The sequence below is a fragment of the Jaculus jaculus genome, chromosome 2 (assembly GCF_020740685.1).
Source record: "Jaculus jaculus isolate mJacJac1 chromosome 2, mJacJac1.mat.Y.cur, whole genome shotgun sequence".
NCBI classification, from domain to species: Eukaryota; Metazoa; Chordata; class Mammalia; order Rodentia; family Dipodidae; genus Jaculus; species Jaculus jaculus.
In genome coordinates this window covers 185,856,618-185,877,634 of record NC_059103.1, presented here as the reverse complement: position 1 = coordinate 185,877,634, position 21,017 = coordinate 185,856,618, and the positions used below count along the sequence as shown (strand labels likewise).

The window sequence follows — 21,017 nt, the reverse complement described above, 5'->3', positions numbered from 1 at the left end:
AGGGGTTTACTGGGAGTGAGCCTTATTTCTCTGATACAAATAGCAGCTCTTAGTCAGCCATAATTGTCTCTTGGAATTTAAACATGTGCTTAATAAATGCTTAGTGTGTGGATGAATTAACTTTCTAGTAATTTTGAATAAGCAGTGTCCTTGCCCATCTATAGACTGTATATATGACACTCACTGCTGCTGAATCCAACCAGATGAATGACATTTTTTTTTTTACTTTCTTTTTATTAGTTATGGACATACTCAGTATATGAATAGCACTTGTTGTTACCATCCTTACCATCATCCCTGCCTCCCTTCAAAGGAACCCTCCTCGTTGGGGGTGGTTGTTATCCCCATGGGAATTGTGGGTTGTGCATTGTGGGGCTACCATCAGTTATAGGGAAGAGACAATGTCTCTGAGCGTAATGTCCCAACTTGTGGCTCAACAATCTTTCCACCCCCTTTGCCACGGTATTCCTTGAGCCATGTTTGGTTCGTTTTAAGTCTACTTCAGTAATGGGCTCTTAGGAGCCTCTGGATCTCTGGTTTGGTAGATTTTGAGTGTCCTCAGTGTCTATCTTCTTCATCCTTGTGCTGATATCAGGTTCACTGAGAAAGCAGCACTCTTGCTCATTTCCCCAGTTCCTCTGTGGTTTCAGCTGGGGCTGGGGTGAATGAAGTGTGATAGGTTGTTTCTGTCCTCAGATTCTGCATCCATCTGAAAAAGATGAATGACAGTTTTTTATACCACAATACCTTCTCATTCATGACATGGAAACTGGAGCTTTATTAGGAATTAGTGATGTCATTTTGTGCTTTATGAGCCGAATATTAATCTTTACAAATAGGCCAGGATGTATAATTTAATTATTTCTAGGATATCCCTAATTCCTTATGATAAGAAACTATAGGACTACTGCCATTATGATCAGACAGTTAAAATTCCATCAAAATCATATACAATGCGTTGAATTTATTTATTTTTCATTTCAAACTTTCCCCATGATAAGAATGTAGAAATTGAATTATTAACCCAGCAATCAATGCCGTGTATAAAAATTCATTGAATATTTTGTGACTTTCTTTTTGACAGTGGATTGTTTAATGCTTTTCAAGAAAATAAGATTTTTCTACATAATTTATATTTTTTACTTCATAGAATTTTAACCAAACCTACTGTATTGCATAATTTTTAGAAATATTTCATTTATTCATTTATTTGAAAGAGAAAGTGAGAGAAAGATAGAGGCAGTAGGGATGCTAAGACCTCCACTGCAAGTTAACTCCAGATGAATGCACCACCCTGTGCATTTGGCTTTATGTGGGCACTAGGGAATTGAACCTGGGTCCTTTGGCTTTGATTGCAAGAGCCTTAGACAACGAAGCCACCCCTCCAGCCCTAAACTGACTTATGTAACCTTTTTCAGGTCTCAGGAAACCCTAGTCTTTCTTGACCTGGGCTTAGGCACCTGTTCTCCCTGAATCCCACAGTCCTTTCTATTCACTTGCTTCCTTAGGACAGTTGCTTTTCTAAGCAGCTTTCTCTTCTTGGTAGACCACATCTGGATCAGATACCTTCTTTTGTGATTTATGTTTTCTTTCTAGGCTACAGGCTCAGTTTTGGGTCATGATTCATGTTCTCTTTCCACAGTTGAGATCTCACTCAATGTCTGACACATAACTGGCTGTCAGTAGAGTGTGTTCAGTGGATAAATGTAATGAAAAATCAACTGTCATTAACCGAGGATGAATATTTAATAATACTTATGTCAGCAGATATATTTTTCTGAAAAAATATTCTGATACCAGCCTGTTTGAGCAATCATTTATCATTTTTAAAATTACTTTATTTACTTATTTGAGAAAGAGAGAGGGAAGGAGAGTAGGAGGGAGGGAAGAAGGGAACAGAGAGAAACATGCCAGTGCCTGCTATCACTATAAACTCCAGAAGTGTGTGCTGCTTTGTGCATATGGCTTTAAGTGGGAACTGGGAAACAAACCCAGTATGTCAGGCTTTGCAAGCAAGTGCCTTTAACCACTGAGCCACTTTCCCAGCCTCTCATTTATAATTCGCCAAAGTGAAGGGAAGGTTGTACAAGGAATATTGTGTTGGACATTTGGATATGCTTAAGTATTCAAAAATCAAGCCCATAGCACAATTCTCTCAAACAGTATCCCTAACTGCATCAGAAGTTATTCTTAAACAGAGCTTTTATTTTTTCAAAAAAAAATTTTTTTTATGAGAGAGAGAGTGTGCCAGGGACTGTAGCCACTGCAAACTCCAGATGCATGCACCACCATGTACATCTGGTATATGTGGATACTGGGGAATTGAACCTGGGTCCCTTGGCTTCTCAGGCAAGCACCTTAACTGCTAAGACATCTCTCCAGTTCTTGGATAGTCTATTCTTTAATTTGTTAGCACTATGCAATATATTTTATGTGGCTTGTTTTCCTCTGCCCTCTATTCACTAGATCATGGGCATTTTCACCTATTCTTTTGGCTCATTTGTCTGTATTAATGAGATGGTCACATGGAAATTCAGAATTTAGATATGCGAAGTATAGAGTTGACTATTTTCTTGCATTTTTTTCTCTTAAGGAACTCAATGAAGTACTAACTTATAAAACTACAAATTTAAAACAAATTCTCCATGATAAGATGTGACTCTGTTGTATATCTTCCTTTACATAAAAAACAAGCATCAAACGAAGTAACTTTAATAAATAACAGTTTTAGGTTTTCGCTTTAAGATTTGCCTATTGCCTGCTACCCTGCTTGCTCTTCTTCTCACTATCTCTCTCCTCTATCCTTTTATCTCCCCTGCTTCTCTCTCCTTCCCTCGCTTCTCTCTTTCTCTGTCAGTTCTAATGTCTATTAGGTGTTAATTAGTCATAGAAGCCAAAGTCTCAAGAAAATATAAACTGAGTGGAAAGTTTAAAACTGAGAATTTTACCTATCACCTTGTTGTTTTTATGCAAACCACTCATTGTTAATTTGTGAGATGAATGATGTTGATTGCTTGTATTATATATCGATTTATAGAAACTACTTTAGATGGAGTTAGCATATGACACATTTGACTGTAACACAGTATTTAATCAGTCTCATAAAAAGTTCAGAATTTAGGGCTGGAGAGATGGCTTAGCAGTTAAGATGTTTACCTGCAAAGCCAAAGGACCCAGGTTCTACTCCCCAGGACTCACATAAGCCAGATGCACAGGGGTATGCATGCATCTGGTGTTCGTTTGCAGTGGCTGGAGGACCTGGTCTGCCCATTCTCTTCCCTCTTTATACCTGCCTATTTCTGAATCTCTCTCTCAGATAAATACAAATAAAATAATAAAAAACTTCAGAAAGTAGATGTATACATTCTCTGAAGAAGACCCATAGCATAGTTACCCTGGCTGTATTTCATATTCCCAACCAGTTCTAAATAGATCACTGTGACCACTCTTCTCTCTCATTTTCTCATTTATGAGATTGTAAATATACTTTCAGCTTTAGCTGAGGAATAAGTGGGGAAAAATTTGTGAGCCTGGGAATAAATGACTAGGGCAGAGTAGCTGCTCAGTATGCAGAAGTTCTCTTTCACATTAATGTAGTTTAACTCTAGTGTAACTAACATAGTGCTTCCTCATGTGCTGCACAGTGAATCCCTGCAGACACGTTGGTCCTTAGCTGCTTTAGCGCCCACCCTAACACCCACAGGAGGAAAGCCAGCTTTTCCCTCCCCATTGCCTTGTCTGGGATTATCTTGCCCCTACTTGGCTGCCCATTGTCTTCTCAGGGTTTTGCCCCTCCTCTCTCTCTCTCTCTCTCTCTTTTTTCTTTCATTTTCTCTTCTATCCTTTCTTTCTTTATTTTTAAGGCATGTGCAACAGACTGGCCTTTTTTTAGTGGGAGAGTGGGAGAGAGAATTGCACGCCAGGGCCTCCAGCCACTGTAATCAAACTCTGGGCATGTGCAGTACCTTGTTCATATGTGTGACCTTGCACAGGCGTCACTATACATCTGGGTAGTCAAACATAGGTCCTTAGGCTTCGTAGGCAAGTGCATTAATCACTAAGCAATCTCTCCAGCTCCATCTCTCTTTTTACCCCTCTACATCATTTTAGTCTAAAATTATATATATAATGCGTGTGTATGTGTGTATATATGCATATACACACATGTATATGTATATATACATATGTATAATATGTATATTATATATGTGTGTGTTATATATAATATACATGTATATATGTATGTATATATTTGCCACTTAAATCCCCCCCCCCCTTTCTTTTATCTTCTAGTTGCCTGCTTTGGTACATGCAGGCTCTTTGTGCCCAGAGACTACCTGAGGTACCAGTGATTGATTCCACTCCATGGGGCTGTTAGGATTCTACACTGAATGTAGTCACTGGAAGATTTCATCTCAATATTTTGCTCTGTGCGTAGAGCAACTGTTATTTCACTGAAAAGTAAAAAAAAAAAAAAAAATCAGACACTAACTTTGTACTGTAAGTACAAAATTCATAAGAATTATTACAAAATGTATAGACTGCCTCTCATGTCAAGACATAAAGTCTTTCTAGCATACCATGAGCCCATGTGATGCCGTCTTGTTTTCTGGTTTCTTTAGTGAAGAATTAGGCTCTGTCCTCACTACTGATACTTTGCATAGAGTGTACTTGTCTTTGAACCTCACAGGCATTAATGTGTTGCACAGTAAATGCTTTCCTTGATGCCTAGCAGCTCATGGTCAACATGATATTTATGAGCTTCATTCACCCATGTACTATGATTGTTTTTCTTTCAGTGTAGCATCCTGTTGTCTGAGGACATGTTCTGCCTTGTAAACATATACAACCTTTTGGAAAGTCCTTTATTCTTCATGTACATTTTGTTGTGTCCAGTTTTCACAATGCAAATAATCATGTGACTAGCACTTATGTGTGTATGCCCGTGTACATGTAATGTGTGTGTGTGTGTGTGTGTGTGTGCACGCGCGCGTGTGTGTAGGTGCCTGTAAAAGTAAACTTTTGATATTAATCTGGGTGTCCACGTTTATGCATGAAGATGTGTGTATGTGTCTTTGTTTTCTCATGTGTGCATGTGAGTGTCAAGGCCAGAGGACAGCCTTGAATGTCATCCTTAGGGTTCTGTCTACTTTCTTTGAGACATGAGGCTCACCATTTAGGCTTCTTTCTTTATAATACTAAGATTAAACATCTGTGTTGCACTTGTTATGTGGGTTCTAGGGATTGAACTCAGATTCTCATGCCCTCATGGCAGTCATTTTCCTGACTGAACTAGACTTCTGGCCCTTCTTTCCAAGGTTTTAAGTTATCCAAGAGCCTGATTCACATGTTGATGATTTCTGTATTGTTTTTAGGTCACAGGCCTTTCTTTTAAAGATAAATTATTATTGTTTATTATTATTATTTTAATTTTGCCACTTGTATAGAATGATTTGAATTTTGGAGCACTAAGAAAAGCATAGTGACAGATTTGTAAATCACATTTATATGCATATAAATGCATACATTTATGATAATTATTACATATTTAATAAATATTTTAAATTCCACATGATTGTCATTGTTTAGAATATAATCACAAAGACATATAAACTAATAAAATTGATTTTCACAATTAAGATTGGTATAGAATTATCTTTGTAAAGAGAGCCAGTTTGTTTTTCTTAGAACCAAATTTTCCTTGAGTAGCATATCAAGCTAACTTATGTCATTGGCTTTCCTATGTGCAGTGAGCCCACAGGTACTATCAGCGTGTAAATTTATGTAGAAATCTGTAAAGACCATATTCAGGCAATACACTTGTGACTCATGGCTTAAGTAGGAAATTTACTCCTTCTTGTCTCCCACTGCTTGGGCATTTACTGCTGTACTGCTTGTGGAACTTGGGCTCTGATAGTTGATTCTTTATCCAGTATCAAAACAGAGAGCTCTGAATCTCTGGGTCTTGATTTGAATGTGTTATGTTGAGACAGCTTTTGAGTGATCATGGCATTGATTCTCTAGGTCCCACTTAATGTCAACAAACTTAGGCCTACTATGTACTACATAGATATTTTAAAGCATGTTAACAACCATTCATCCAACAAAATATTATGTGAGCATTCAGTGTTCTCTGTGTCTTAGGCATGTCTTTGTTTGAAGGCAATACATTATTATTATCTTCTTACCATTAAAAACTCAGTGGGGCGTGATGATGCGTGCCTTTAATCTTTAATCCCAGCACTCAGGAGGCAGAGGTAAGAGAATCACTGTAAATTCAAGGCCACCCTTAGACTACATAGTGCATTCCAGGTCAGCCTGGGCTAAAGTGAAACCCTACCTCAAAAAAACAAAAAAACAAAACAAAACAAAACAAAACAAACTCACAGGTCACCTTTACCGTCAGGCTGCCATGTACCTCTCTTGTAGTCACATCATAGTGTGTCACCACTAATGATGGTGAAGTATTCAAGTCTCAGATGTGTTCCAACTGGCCAAAGCCTGAGGATTAATGAGATAACATACACTTGCTTATAGATTGAATTATTTTGTCAAAAATTTGATTAATAGGATCACATTTATGAATGGATATGTTCTAACATTTGCATTAATAACAGTGTTAATAATGAATTTTCTTGGACTTGAGGACTTGACAGTCTAGTAACTTAAGTTCCAAACCAGAGAAGGGTGTGGAGACTAGGTATACACATGCTGTGGCAAGTGCCTCAGAAGGCCACGTGTATAAAGTGCCACACAGCAGTAGAGAAGAAGAGCTATAGCTTGTGAACTCTGCGGAGGGATTGGTAGAAATGAATCCATTTTCGAAGGTTGTGCAAAGTGTTAGTCATAGTGCTGGGTGTTATGAGGCTGGGAAAACTGAGTGGTATTTGTGGATCTTAGGTAGATTGTGTAAATTAGTCTGTTTGATGGCTATCTTTGTCTTTTAGGCTGGGTTCTCTTATAGATGTCTTAAATTGATACTGCATTTGTATCAGCAAGTGTATTACTAAAGTGTTGCTCATAGAAAAATGAAGACATGGGGAACTTCATAAAAATTGAAACAGGAACCTAAGCTGTCTAGCATATCTTTCAGCTGGTTTAAAACCAGCCAGGCCAAGTGATTAGACGAGGTCTACTTAAGGTTTCAACTTTGTTATTTCATCTGTCAACTGTGTCTACTAATACTACTCTGCTCAGGACAGTTACTAAAATCAAATAAAATGAGATAATGTCCTTTTTCCCCCCAGATGTGACTTGTAGTAACATTTTCAGAGTACAGTTTGTTACCAACTGCAAAGTCATGTTTGAATCAATTTTTTTATTCAGTATCATATGGCTGAGTTAAAGTCCAATTATGACTTTTGGTTTCTTTCAATGTTCAATTAGACCTTCAAGGAATTACTTGTGAAACATTCTAATACAGAATTATGTCTTTTTCTCCCTTGCTCTGCTACAGCAGGTATCCACAAGGAGATTGATGAAGAAAATAAATGACTAATTGGCGTACAGGTGGTGAAGAGTTTATATTTAACTTGAACTAGAAGACGCATTACATTAGCTATATACAATATCTCATGAATGAGTTTTTTTGCTTTCACTAGTTCTGTTCCCTTGCCCATATGCATTAATTCACTATTCTATCTTTCGAATGTGAATGGGTTATGTTGAGGTTATGGGGCCCAGAAGAATTAGGATCTCCTTTTAAATTTGGCTCTTACTGTATCTCTCACCCCATTTCTGGCTTTTTGTTTAAAATTCATTCAAAATTTGTTCTCTCAAAATAATTTAGTTGTTGTTTCTGTCTGTCTCCCTGTAGTTTGGATACTCACAGGATACACAGATAATAAAACAATATACTGGGACCCATAACTCTATGGGATCTGCTTCGGGCAAGTGAACATAGTATAGGGACTTACTTAGTGGTTATAGGATGCATGTTACTTTCCATCACAGAGAGGCACCAGTCAGACTAATAATTAAGCTATGCTGTAAAAGCATAAACAATCACAGTTTGGGCCAGATGCCTATTTACCAACTGTGGCACTTGGTATTGCTGTTCTGTCATTGAGTTGACAAGTACAGTTAACCTAGGGGCAAAGACTGAGTACAGTTTGGAGAAATGGGACTTAATAAGCAGGGAGGAGTGTGGAGACTAGGCATATTCTTTGAGGCCTCTGCAAACCTTTGAGAACTGTTGTTATATTGAATCTTTTTCCAATCCTATTCCACATTCTACAGGTCATTAAACTTCTTGCTACATATTAGTAAGATGGTATTTAAGTTACTATAAAAGAATGAAATTTGGGGCTGGAGAGATGGCTTAGTGATTAAGCGCTTGCCTGTGAAGCCTAAGGACTCCGGTTCGAGGCTCGGTTCCCCAGGTCCCACGTTAGCCAGATGCACAAGGGGGTGCATGTGTCTGGAGTTTGTTTGCAGAGGCTGGAAGCCCTGGCGTGCCCATTCTCCCTCTCTCCCTCTGTCTTTCTCTCTGTGTCTGTCGCTCTCAAATAAATAAATAAAAATTAAAAAAAGAATGAAATTTAATTTCAATAGTTTTTATATTTATCACTGTCATAGAATAGCTTTAGAAACTATACAGAAAAATTAGGTTTTCTATATCCAGGAATAGCTGTATCAGAGCTACCACTGGGCTTGCATACTACATGTAATTTTGAATGTGCATCTCAGAATATGGCTTCTCATTGCACATCACTGTTTTATCATCTGTTTTTATAAATGCAGTGTTCTCTTTGTTATCTATTGCCCTTACACATCCTTTCAAAATATTGATTCAAACTCTTTCATGATAATGTATTCTGTTATGCCTTTAATGTTGATAATTATGTTGGAAAGCCAAATAAAAAACACAAAAAGCAAAAGACAAATCCTTTTGAGATATTATAGCTTTCCTGACAACTTAATGAGGGCATATTGTTTTCTGTAAACATATTACACACTGCGTATCTTGGTTATTTTTCTTCCTTGAGCATTACTGTCCTACAGACTATCTTCTTTTGTTAAGTACAATAGTAGTTTTGTTGGGAGAAGTGGGGTTATGTGACCTAAAGCCAAATGAGGCTTGGAAATTCCCATTCAAATTAAACAACCCCTAAGATTGCTTAAAGCTGTACTTGCAAATCCACACTGCAGTGTTCTGGGAGGGGCATAAAGTATATAATGTCCACTAAAGATAATTTGATCAAGAATCTTCTCCTAATTCTCTTTTAGAAGTCAATATCGGAGAAAGAACAGCGGTTTTAGATTTCTTGTGATTTCTGCTTTAGTTCTTAGCATATTAAAATCTCAGAGTTTAGCTGAATTTGGGCAGAACCTAGGTAGTGTATTCTGAAATAATGACTTTTCCAAAACATTTCATAAAGCTGACACTTTCTATGCCTATCACTCAAATTCTGAATGCATTCTGTGTATCCTGGAATAATTCATATGTAACATATTATCATCCTAGAAGATAGGGAACTATGGCTAAGTTCACTCTACTATCACAAGTTCCTTTAAGTATAGAAGTTTTAAAAAGATAATTCTCATTAAAATTTTTTATTATGCTTGATAAAGGAAATGATGTGTGTGGGGGATGTGTATGTGAGTGTATGTGTTAGTTTCACTGGAAATAAGAATCATTCTAGGTAGGTAGGTAAGTCAGCTTTCCATCTTTGTAATGAAATACCCCGGAGAAACAATTTGTAGGAGGAAAGATTTTATTTTGACTCATGGTTTCAGAGGTGCCTGTGCTTTGTTGCTTGACTTCATTGCTTTGGGCCTGTGGAAAAGTAGAACATTATACAGGTGAGCATTTAGTTGAACAGAGCTGCTTACCTTTTGGCAGACAAGATCAGAAAGGAGTACAGGAGACTCAGGAAAGTTACACTTTTCCTGGAAGTCCCCTGTGGACTTATTTCCTCCAATTATCTCCTACTTAGTACAGTTTCTATCACCTCCTTATCAGTCCATTCAGTTAAGAATTAACATCAATAGATTCAGTTAAATTAAGCACTGACAATAAGCAGCATGATATCTAATCTGAATTTATATTACTGGATTTTTATTTCACTTTGTGAATAACTTCTGATAATACTGCATATTAAATACCATTTTAGAAGCCCATGCAAAACAGAGATCTTTGACATCATAGTGTGTGTGTATGATGTGTTTGTACACATGCACACATATATGATTGATACTCTGAATTTATAAACATTTGGATTCTGTGAGGTGAGTGCATAAACAGATTCTTCGTGATGTTATTGTGATTCTATCTTTAGGCCACTGGTCCTCAGATCGGGGCTGGCCTTTTAAACTACTTCCTATTGCATGTCAAGGATGAACTAAGTGGTTTCTGAGTTACTTCCCAGTTTCATGAGGAAGAACTATTGCATATGATGGCACAAACTTACTTCCCTTCATTATATATAAAGAAATATATTTCTGCATCTTTGTGTTTCTCTGTCTTTTTCTTCTCTATGTATGCAGATATGCACACTGTATATTACCAGTAAAAATCATCATGTGTTTGAATCTTGTATTCATTTTAGCACTCAAGCAAGCAAAACCAAGACTACACATTTGACAAATAGATTTGGTTTAGTAGTGCCATAAAACAATATGCTATCTTCATAATAAACAGCCATTAGAGTCACCACACTGTACAGACGTCATCATATCTACACCCACTAATGCCCCTATATTGCACATTGTGTTACCTTCGTAGGGCACACCCATTAAAGTCAGTATACTACAAACTGTGTGTACTGCTTAAGTCTATAAGTTTGCTGAATGGTTAGCATTGATTGGCAAAGATTTCTCATGGGAAAATGGAGGCAACTATTGGCTAGTTATATAATTGAATGATTGGGATCACTTTTTATATTGACAGATTGGAAAGCAGAACAACAGCAATATCGAAAAGTAAACTAGTTTTAAATACAAAGATTTTTTTTTTTTCAGCCAGTGCTAGGAAGAAAGTCAAACACTGTTACAAAGTGCAGCCCTGGCTATTTTTTTTATCAGTGGAAATCTAATTTTCAAAACAATATAATGTCAGTTCACTTCATAACTGTCTTGATAAATAGATTCATTCATGCTTTGCCATGCGTTACTCTTTTTGTAATTGAGTACTGTGTGTTTGGACCTTTGCCCTAGTACTTGTGGGTACATTTTAAGTTCAACTAATAAGTAAAGGATGAAATTAATCCTGGCCAGATGGAAATTAGTGGGCTAGACTAATTTGCATGTGGGTCAGTCAGATTGGTCTGTTTAAATTAACAGTTTTCAATATATATGTATATATACAATGAAATTTTTTTCTTTTTACACTTGACTGGGATACATGATAGTATTTTAATATATATATTATTTATTTACTTAAGAGAGAAAGAGGGAGGGAGGGAGAGAGAGAGAGAAAGAATGGGTGCAGAGGGCATTCAGTTACTGCAAATGCATTCCAGATGCATGCGCCTCTTTGTGCATCTGGCTTTTGTGGGTCCTGAAAAGTTGAATGGGGATCCTTTGGCTTTGCAGGCAAATGCCTTAACTGCTAAGATATCTCTCTCCAGCACACATGATTTTATATATATATATATATATATATATATATATATATATATATACACATATATATATATATATATTTATTTATTTTTATTTTTTTATATATATATTTTTTAATTTTTTGAGGTAGGGTCTCACTCTATCTAGCTCAGGCTGACCTGGAATTCACTATGTAGTCTCAGGGTGGCCTTGAACTCATGGTGATCCTCCTACCTTTGCCTGAGTGCTGGGATTAAAGGTGTGTGCTACCATGGCTGGCCTCATACGATAATATGTCAAATTTGCTTATTGAATAGCTGGATAGATGGTTCAGTGTTTATAGGTACTTGCTTGCAAAGCCTAACTTCTTAGGTTCAATTCTTCACTATCCATGGAAAGCCAGATGCACAAGGTGGCACATGTATCTGGAGTTTGTTTGTAGTGGCTAGAGGCCCTGCAGTGCCCATTCTCTCTTCCCCTTCCTCACTCCTTCCTCCCCTCTCTCCTCTCAAATAAATAGTCAATAAAAATTTGTTTAATGAAGTCTTGATCTTATTGAAATCAAATAGATTGGTAAATTTACATCTTATTAGTTTAAAATTACTAATCAATTACCTTTTCATTTTGATAATCTATTTTACATAGTGTCCTTTAGTTTCACTACTTAATGAAATGAATGCATGCTGTAATTTTCCCAGATATATCCTAAAGTTATATGGACTTGTAGCATAAAGTCTTTGAAGGAAAAATGTTTCATAATTTTATTTAAAAAATGAAATAGTTAATGTTTTTCTTTAATATAAATATAAGCTATATAGAGATTCATTTGTTAGCAATGACATTATTACTTACCTCACAATCTCCTTTTACCTACGCTAATGCATTTGCAATGAGATATTTAAAATATAGGGAACATAGCAGGATGAAATAAAAGCCTAATAAAATGTGTTTGGGCCAGCATCAAAACTCTTTGAAACAGGATATCTAAATAGTGTGTATTTTATCTCAGAGACATTTGTGTGAGTTCTAGTGTCCAGATGACCATTAATGGACTTTACATTCTGAAGCATATGTTAATAGAAGTGATCATTTTAGATTAATTTAATGTGAATTAATAAGAGATTTATTTGATGGGAGATGTTTAATCTCAGCAGGATTTAAGATGTCCAAAATACCTTTAAAAACTCAGAAACAGTCGAGTCAGAGAGCACATGAAACAGAAATGGATAGGGAAGAACAGGATCTGACATTGGATTTATGAAGTCTGGGGCAGTTTACAAAGAAAGCGATCTACCATTGAAATATTGCCCTGGAATCTGAAGAAATAGAAAACATTTAAACTCTTTCAGCAATTCTTGGGTTTGTGAATTGGATAAACAATGTCTCTTGCATTTTATAGTTCACTTAAGCAATCTGATTTTGATCTGTATATATGGAGTAGACAGGATTCAAGTATTCCCCCCTCCCAAACCAATGAGCAGATACATATGTTCTTTTAAAACAGAATGTTACACGTGGGTCATATGGAAGCTATCTAGCTTGCTATAGGCCCAAGACTTGACCTTCCTTTTATTTGACTATCACTTGCTTAATTCTTTAAATTCTTTGTGGGGAACATTTGATCAAAAGGAACATTTTGCTCTTCTTTTACCCCTTCATTTAAATTTTATAAATAAAAGTTACATGAAATGTGTAATTAATAACTGAACATCTAAGCTAGTGATATAAGCAAGCATGGAAGAAAGCATCTCTTTATTAAGGATAAGTCCATGATGACTTTGTTGTGCATTTAGCTTTGATTTCAAACTCTTGAAAGCTTTATTATCTGGAAAAACAAAAAGAATATGTCATCTGGTATTATATATTATGAAATTAAGAACTGCTACTTATAATAAAAATCATATACAACAGGATTTGAGGCTGAGGTCAGATTACACAATCTTAACCTCTTAATTTTTTACAGCCTTGTTGAGAATGAATGAATATGTGTGTGTGTGTGTGTGTGTGTATCCCACACACACATATGTATCTATATATGCATATATATAATCATTTAAAAAACCTCAAAAACATTCATTTTCTTTTAAGAATGAGAAACTTCTTATATTTGATATGTTAAAACATGGATTTTATAGTTTTCTCTCTCTAAAAGTTAGTTACAAAGGATTTATGACCAGTGAGGGGATGAATAATGAGCAAGGTGTGTCAGTAACATTTAGGCCACTGTTAGTTGTGAGTGGTTTCATATTTTATATCTTCCACTGAAATTTGCTAAGGGTTTTCTAAGGTTAAACTAAAATGGTATTAACTGGAACCTTTATAGTCACAAAGTCAAAGGAAAACTTCAAATTAATTCTCTTATTCTACATTTAAGAACAGAGGCTCAGTAACTAGGAGCAACTGACCTTTATGTTTGTTACACATGCTGCACATTAGATGCATAAAATGTATGCATGATTTCCATGCCCTTTCTTCTAACTTGTGTTTTCTTTCTGTGCTTTGTTTCATGCAAAGACCCTATAAACAACACAGTTACATCTCTTACCTTCAAAGAATTCCTTATCTAACAAATCCTACCTAGTGTTCACCCACTTGGTATACAAGTGTTATCTGTTTCCTTTTAAATTTCTCTGAGGTAATTTGATTATCTACTGCAAGGCTATTTAGAGTAAGAGTATTTAATAAGTGCATGAGTATATTTATTCAGGTGTACATATATATACATGTTTGCATATATACATATTTAGTCAGATATTGAAAAATAACTAAATCATTAGTGGTGTATTCACATATACAGATAATAAACCCCATCTCTTTAGTTGTAAAGGTGCCACTCTGAGAACATGAATCAGTCTTGTGCAATTTTTTTCCTTATGTATTTAACCATTTTCATCCATGATAGCTTAGGTTCTAATGCTAATTATTTTCACTGCATAAGTTTAAGTAGTACTATATCACAATGCAGTTTTATGCTATTTTTTTTAATTAATTGTAAACTGTTAAGAATATTTTTAAGTTTAGGTTTCAATTTAGAATAAAATCTAGTTGCTTAAGGGCTGAACTTATGATTTTAACAGTTTAAGTATCTTGTCTCTCAGAGCATTTTGGTGCAGATAGACATGCTTGTTTCAATATCTCAGTAGTCACATTAGAGGGGGAACATGTAAGTTTATGTAGGTAGAAAATGGCATACATATTGATTATGCTTTCTATTACTATTGCAAGATAACTTCATCTCACAATCAAATTAAGAACTTAAAATGAACAATTAAGAGCCCCTCTGTCCAGTTTGTGTTGATCATTTTCAGCTCTACTCTCTAAAGTTGCTGTTTTATACTGGACCTACTTTAACTGACAGTTCAAACCTTTGTTGTAGTTTGTAAGAGGCCTATTGCTACAGAGCAGAGTAATAACCTTTACAGTAGAATTGAGAGAACTGACTGAAGTTCCTTCATGATATTGCATATTTTAATTGCTTTCAAAACTAGAAAAGATTTTGTTGGTGCTTTAAAAATCAAGGTCCATCCCCTCTTCTTTACTATATAGAGGGGTAACAGAGTCATGAGGGTCTAGGGGTTTGTAACATGGAATAATTTCATGAACATCACAGACTATCGTGAAAAATATAAACACTTCTTGCCCTATAATCTTTTGTATCTGCTGTGTTATTAAGACCCAGAGAAGAAAGGATCCTGGTTAAGCCATGCCTGTACTTTTATCAGATATTTTTCAAGCAGCCCACAGTGCTGGCATAATATATTTTAGGTGTGATACACTAAAGACTGTATATATCATAGAGGATGGAAAAGACACTTTTTTTGCACTGTTGTACAGATTCTGTTTTTGTTGTGTCCTCTCCTCTGAGAATCTTCTAAGACAATTGTATTAGCTTCCTGCTTTTTGACTAATAGAATTAATACTTGCAGAATGCACTCAAAAGCCACCCACATACCTTATGAAATCAATAAGGATATGATTTTACAAGTATGTGATCTGTTTTTTTTTAAGGGAAAATGTTCACTGGAAAAGTTCTTGGCACACAGTAAAACATCGTGCAATCTGTTATTTGTCTTGGAGATAATAACTGGAGGGTGGCTCTAGTCTTGTGCTATCTAACTTATGACTTGCTAGGGGAGTTCCTTCCACTTAGAAGTATTGCAAATGTGCTTATATTTACATAATATGTCACTCTGAAAAATTATGATGATATACTTCCAGAGAAAAATATTTTTTTCCTATAACTACTTCAAAGTATAGTCAACTAAATTAACCAAGATTTTTTTTTTTTTAAACAGGGACTAAAAAGAACATGTCCCTACCCCCTCGGCACAATATAAAACCCAAATGACCTTTGTGATACGTCTTTGAAGTTTTAGCAGTTTAACATTCTTTGCAATGTATATTATTAAGGGTTCTCTTCAGCACAAGGATTCAGTGATTCATATACTTTCTAAAGGTCTGTTCTTGGTTGAAAGAAGGAACTGAAATTTAGGATGAGAATAATTTAATTAAGTTGTATTTTTCCCTTAAGAACTAAAGACACTAGTTTAGTCATTTAAACTTTCTTCTGCTACATCTCTTTATGATAACAATAAATCCGTAAGATCTGAATCTTTTCTGTGTTCCATTTTTTTCAATATCAATGTGTTTAGATCAGTTTGCTGTTAAGTTTTTTTTTTTTAATCTTAGTTCCCTTGCTATTTAAAATGTTGCAACTTTTCCAATCACTTTGACATTAATATATGGGCATAAACCATTTTCTCTTCATTTTGATAGATGGGTAACCTTAATGAATTGAATTATTCTTTCTTCCTCATTTCATTAGACATTCTGCTTTCATATTGGATTTTAAAATTTTGGGGGTAATTTCATTCCCCTTATTTCAGTTAGTCATTGATATATTTTAGTTATATTAAGTAGAAAATGTTGGAATGCAAAAGATACAGTTTTTCAGCATATGCTCAAGGAAATATTATATTTTATTTATTTTTTTTAAATTTATTTATTTGAGAGCGACAGACACAGAGAGAAAGACAGATAGAGGGAGAGAGAGAGAATGGGCGCGCCAGGGCTTCCAGCCTCTGCAAATGAACTCCAGACGCGTGCGCTCCCTTGTGCATCTGGCTAACGTGGGACCTGGGGAAGTGAGCCTCAAACCGGGGTCCTTAGGCTTCACAGGCAAGCGCTTAACCGCTAACCCATCTCTCCAGCCCTCAAGGAAATATTATATTGTAGTAGTTACTGAAGTTGATGTATAATAGAAAAGAAATCAAAGAATTCAAGAAGGTGAAGCAAAAGTGTTGTACCAAGCCATTATATTTATGTATATTGCATTATATTCTATATTATATTATATTTTATATTCTGATCTATAATATCCTTTTATGTAGGTATACATACATATATATATGTGTGTGTATATATATATGTGTGTGTGTATGTATGTATGTATATATATATATGTATATATATATGTGTGTATATATATTATATATATACATATATATATATACATATATATACATATATATATATACATATATATATACATATATATATATATATATATATTTTTTTTTTTTTTCCTGAGAAAGGGGTCTCACTATGTTGTCCATTCAAGCCTTAAAACACTGGAACCTGTGATTTCCTTGTGTCAGTTCCTGAGACACTGGGTCTGTAGGCATTAGGCATGAACCATATGTTTACACTTACTGTTTAAATGATAACTCATTTTTTAAATTCCTATTCTTCCTTTTTTCTTTATTTATTTTTTCTTGTTTGGCTGTCTATAAGGGTTCCTTGCAATCTTCTCTGTGTTGTTACAAGTTCCCAAGGCTATTTCAGCTACATCTGATAGAAGAATACAGGTCTTCCAACAGGTTGTAACTAACAAAGAAGACCTTGAAACCAAGCATCACAAAAATATAACTAACATGTGTTCCTTTTTATAAGGAACATCCCCTAGCTTCTTACATTTTAGGCTGTCATAGAGTGCCATCAAGGTGAGGGACTGTTCCCCTTTCTTCCCACAAGTTGACATTGTCCTCTGACTAATCAATTTTTCATGAAATTTCAGTCTTTCTCTTATATCTTTTTTGTTGTTCCCTCATGAGGGGGATTCTATAAATATTTAATGAGCAGCATTATTACAGTATAAAAAAATCTGTGTACTTTTTAAATCATTATTTTTTGTTACTTACTAAAGTGATATTTTATCTTATGAACAATTTCTTAAACAAGTACATTATTTGCACTCAGTGATTCAGATCATAAAAGCTTTGCTTGACTAGCTTTTCAGAAGTGGAGGTCCACCTATGTGTCCTAATCCAGTGCGTTTTCTAGTACGTGTGCGGAGTTATAGATGAAACCAGCTAAACCATATTATTAATTTCTATTTTCCCAGCACAGTTTGGATCATCATAGTATAACTAGCTGTTGTATTGGTTCTCATAGAACTTGAAGGAGTGACTTATATAGTACTTGAGTTTTCCAGTTGACACGTAAGAAACATGGGCCACAGAATCCTGTTCTCAGCCTTTGTTAATACAGTTTTTTGTTGATAATGACACTACAGTAGTGGTTCATTAGATTCTGGCATAGGAATTTGTAACAGTATTCTAATCAATTTAATCACTGGTATTACTATCTAAAAGGCATAAAGCTAGCATGTGACTAAAACCGTATGACACAATACGATTTCTGTCATTGTCAAACTCAAAATGATAATGACAGTTGATTCAACCAACCATTTTGTCTTCATCAACTTCCATTTTGTTCCTAATGGACTTGCCACTATTTTTATCCTAGGGCTTAGCTTGGTTCACCATCTTACTGGATAGAGTCCTACTGAAACTTGTTCTGACCACTGAAATGCATGCCAGATCCTCCTCTAAACTTTCAGGAAGTACCACCTTGTGTCTTAAAGAAACTTGTTGGTACATTAAACATGAAGCATATATTATCCTTTATCCTGGAAGTAATTGTGAAGTTTTCCCTCTGCTTGTAATGCAGTTGTTTGTATTTTTGCTATGAAGATATTTTATTTGAAATTATATTTATATCCCAAGTGTACAATATCAATATTCAACTATTATTTATAATAAATATGTATGTACACATATATTTAGTGTATAAGTAAATGTATAAACAAGCATGTATAGATGAATGTTCAATCAATGTAGCATGTCTACATACATATTATATAAAATCTATAGTAGGTATTATGTACATATTCTATATAATCTATAACATATATGTGTGTGTGTGTATATATATATATATATATATATATATATATATATATATAGAGAGAGAGAGAGAGAGAGAGAGAGAGAGATAGAGATAGAATGGCATATATGTATGTATATCCTTGCCTATAATTGAAGAAAGAAATTGGGCAAAATTATATTGTTCAGAACAACTAATAGGAAGAATGAAGGCAAGAATAACAAGTTCCTTAATATCCGTCAAACATTTTAAGTTGATAGTTCAGCCTATGTTTACATCAAAAAGGTTTTGTGTAAATTGTTTGCTTTTCCCCCAGTGTTTTGATATTTTCAGACCATTTATTTTTCCTTGGAGAAAGTATTTTATCATGCACTTTAGAAAACCTTGGATGGATTAAGTACAGCATTCTAGATTGGGTTACCCATATGTAACTTGCAAATAACTTTGCACCTTCCTCTTTCATTTATGTTCACAGATATGGTCCGGAAAAAGAATCCCCCTCTGAGAAACATTGCTAGTGAAGGCGAGGGTCAGACCCTGGAGCCGACAGGTACAGAAAGTGAGGCATCTGGAAAAAAACACGAGTTTTCTGCAGATCAGATGTCAGAAAATCCGGATCAGAGCGATGCTGCCGAATTACATGATCAGGAAGAACACAGCTTGCATGGCCAAGACCCGTCTTCAAGCAGCAAGAAGGACTTGAAAAGCTCAGTCCTGAGTGAGAAGGCTGGCTTCAATTATGAAAGCCCCGGTAAGGGAGGAAACCTTGCCTCCTTCCCGCATGATGAGGTGACAAGCAGAAATATGTTGACTTTCTCATCTCCAGCTGCTGGGGGAGTCTGTGAGCCCTTGAAGTCTCCTCAAAGAGCAGAGGCAGATGACCCCGAAGATACAGCCTGTACCCCATCAGGGGATTCTTTGGAGACAAAGGAAGATCACAAGATGTCACCAAAGGCTACTGAGGAAACAGGGCAAGTCCAGAGTGGTCAAGCCAATTGTCAAGGTTTGAGCCCAGTTTCCGTGGCCTCAAAAAACCCACAAGTGCCTTCAGATGGGGGTGTGAGACTGAATAAATCCAAAACTGACTTACTGGTGAATGACAACCCAGACCCAGCACCTCTGTCTCCAGAGCTTCAGGACTTTAAATGCAATATCTGTGGCTATGGTTACTATGGCAACGACCCCACAGATTTGATCAAGCACTTCCGAAAGTATCACTTAGGGCTTCATAACCGCACCAGGCAGGATGCTGAGCTGGACAGCAAAATCCTGGCCCTTCACAACATGGTGCAGTTCAGCCATTCCAAAGACTTCCAGAAGGTCAACCGCTCTGTGCTCTCTGGTGTGCTGCAAGACATCAACTCTTCACGGCCTGTTGTGCTAAATGGGACCTATGATGTACAGGTTTGTACTTTGTATTGTGATCTCTTAGTGAAGAAAAGCATTCTTCCTAATGAAATGTGAATTCATTTTTACAGGTTCAAAACAAGGTCCCAAGACCAGATGGGTTGGGTAGCTTTTTACATCCAACAGGAGAGATGGTTGTACTCCATAGTTATTTCTCTAAATGAAAACTCAGGGTTTTCCTTAGCCTCATATCACAGGAATACTAAAGCAACAACAACAGCAAACATAAACCAAAAGCCTAATAATTCTTTTAGGTTGATAAAAGTCTTTTTTTCTGGAATTAGCAAAAGCTTCAAATTTTTTGACATATTCCATAGTAATTAGACATTTTTAGTTTTCCAGCCATGGCACTGAACTCTGTGACTTCACACAATGATTCATGCTTTGTTCCAGTTGTGGATGATAAGGCTTCTTCGATAACTGTTCCTCCTGTGAAGATCTTGCTTGTGTCTTAGAGTATAATTTGGTTCTATAGTCAGCCCGATTAGATTTGGGTCATGTTGATGGTCACAGAGATACAAAAAACAAACAAACAGGGCTGGAGAGATGGCTTAGCGGTTAAGCGCTTGCCTGTGAAGCCAAAGGACCCCAGTTCGAGGCTTGGTTCCCCAGGTCCCACGTTAGCCAGATGCACAAGGGGGCGCACGCATCTGGAGTTCGTTTGCAGAGGCTGGAAGCCCTGGCGTGCCCATTCTCTCTCTCTCCTCTATCTGTCTTTCTCTCTGTATCTGTGGCTCTCAAATAAATAAATAAAAATTAAAAAAAAACAAACAAACAATAAAATAATGGCAATTAAAAATTTAGAAATAACATTTAACATTGATTGCAAATAAGTCATT

At 35.8% G+C, this 21,017-nt stretch overlaps 1 protein-coding gene across 6 annotated transcripts in view; it reads left to right on the top strand.

The window, feature by feature from the left end:
- Trps1 (transcriptional repressor GATA binding 1) overlaps positions 1 to 21,017 on the top strand; it is a 250,228-nt gene that overhangs the window by 26,634 nt on the left and 202,577 nt on the right. For all 6 annotated transcript variants that reach the window (XM_045143804.1, XM_045143805.1, XM_004661382.2 and 3 more), the window contains one exon: positions 19,247 to 20,175. In XM_045143804.1, the coding sequence (XP_044999739.1) occupies positions 19,249 to 20,175 (927 nt within the window). In that variant the 5' untranslated portion in view covers positions 19,247 to 19,248. The remainder of the gene's footprint in view (positions 1 to 19,246; positions 20,176 to 21,017) is intronic.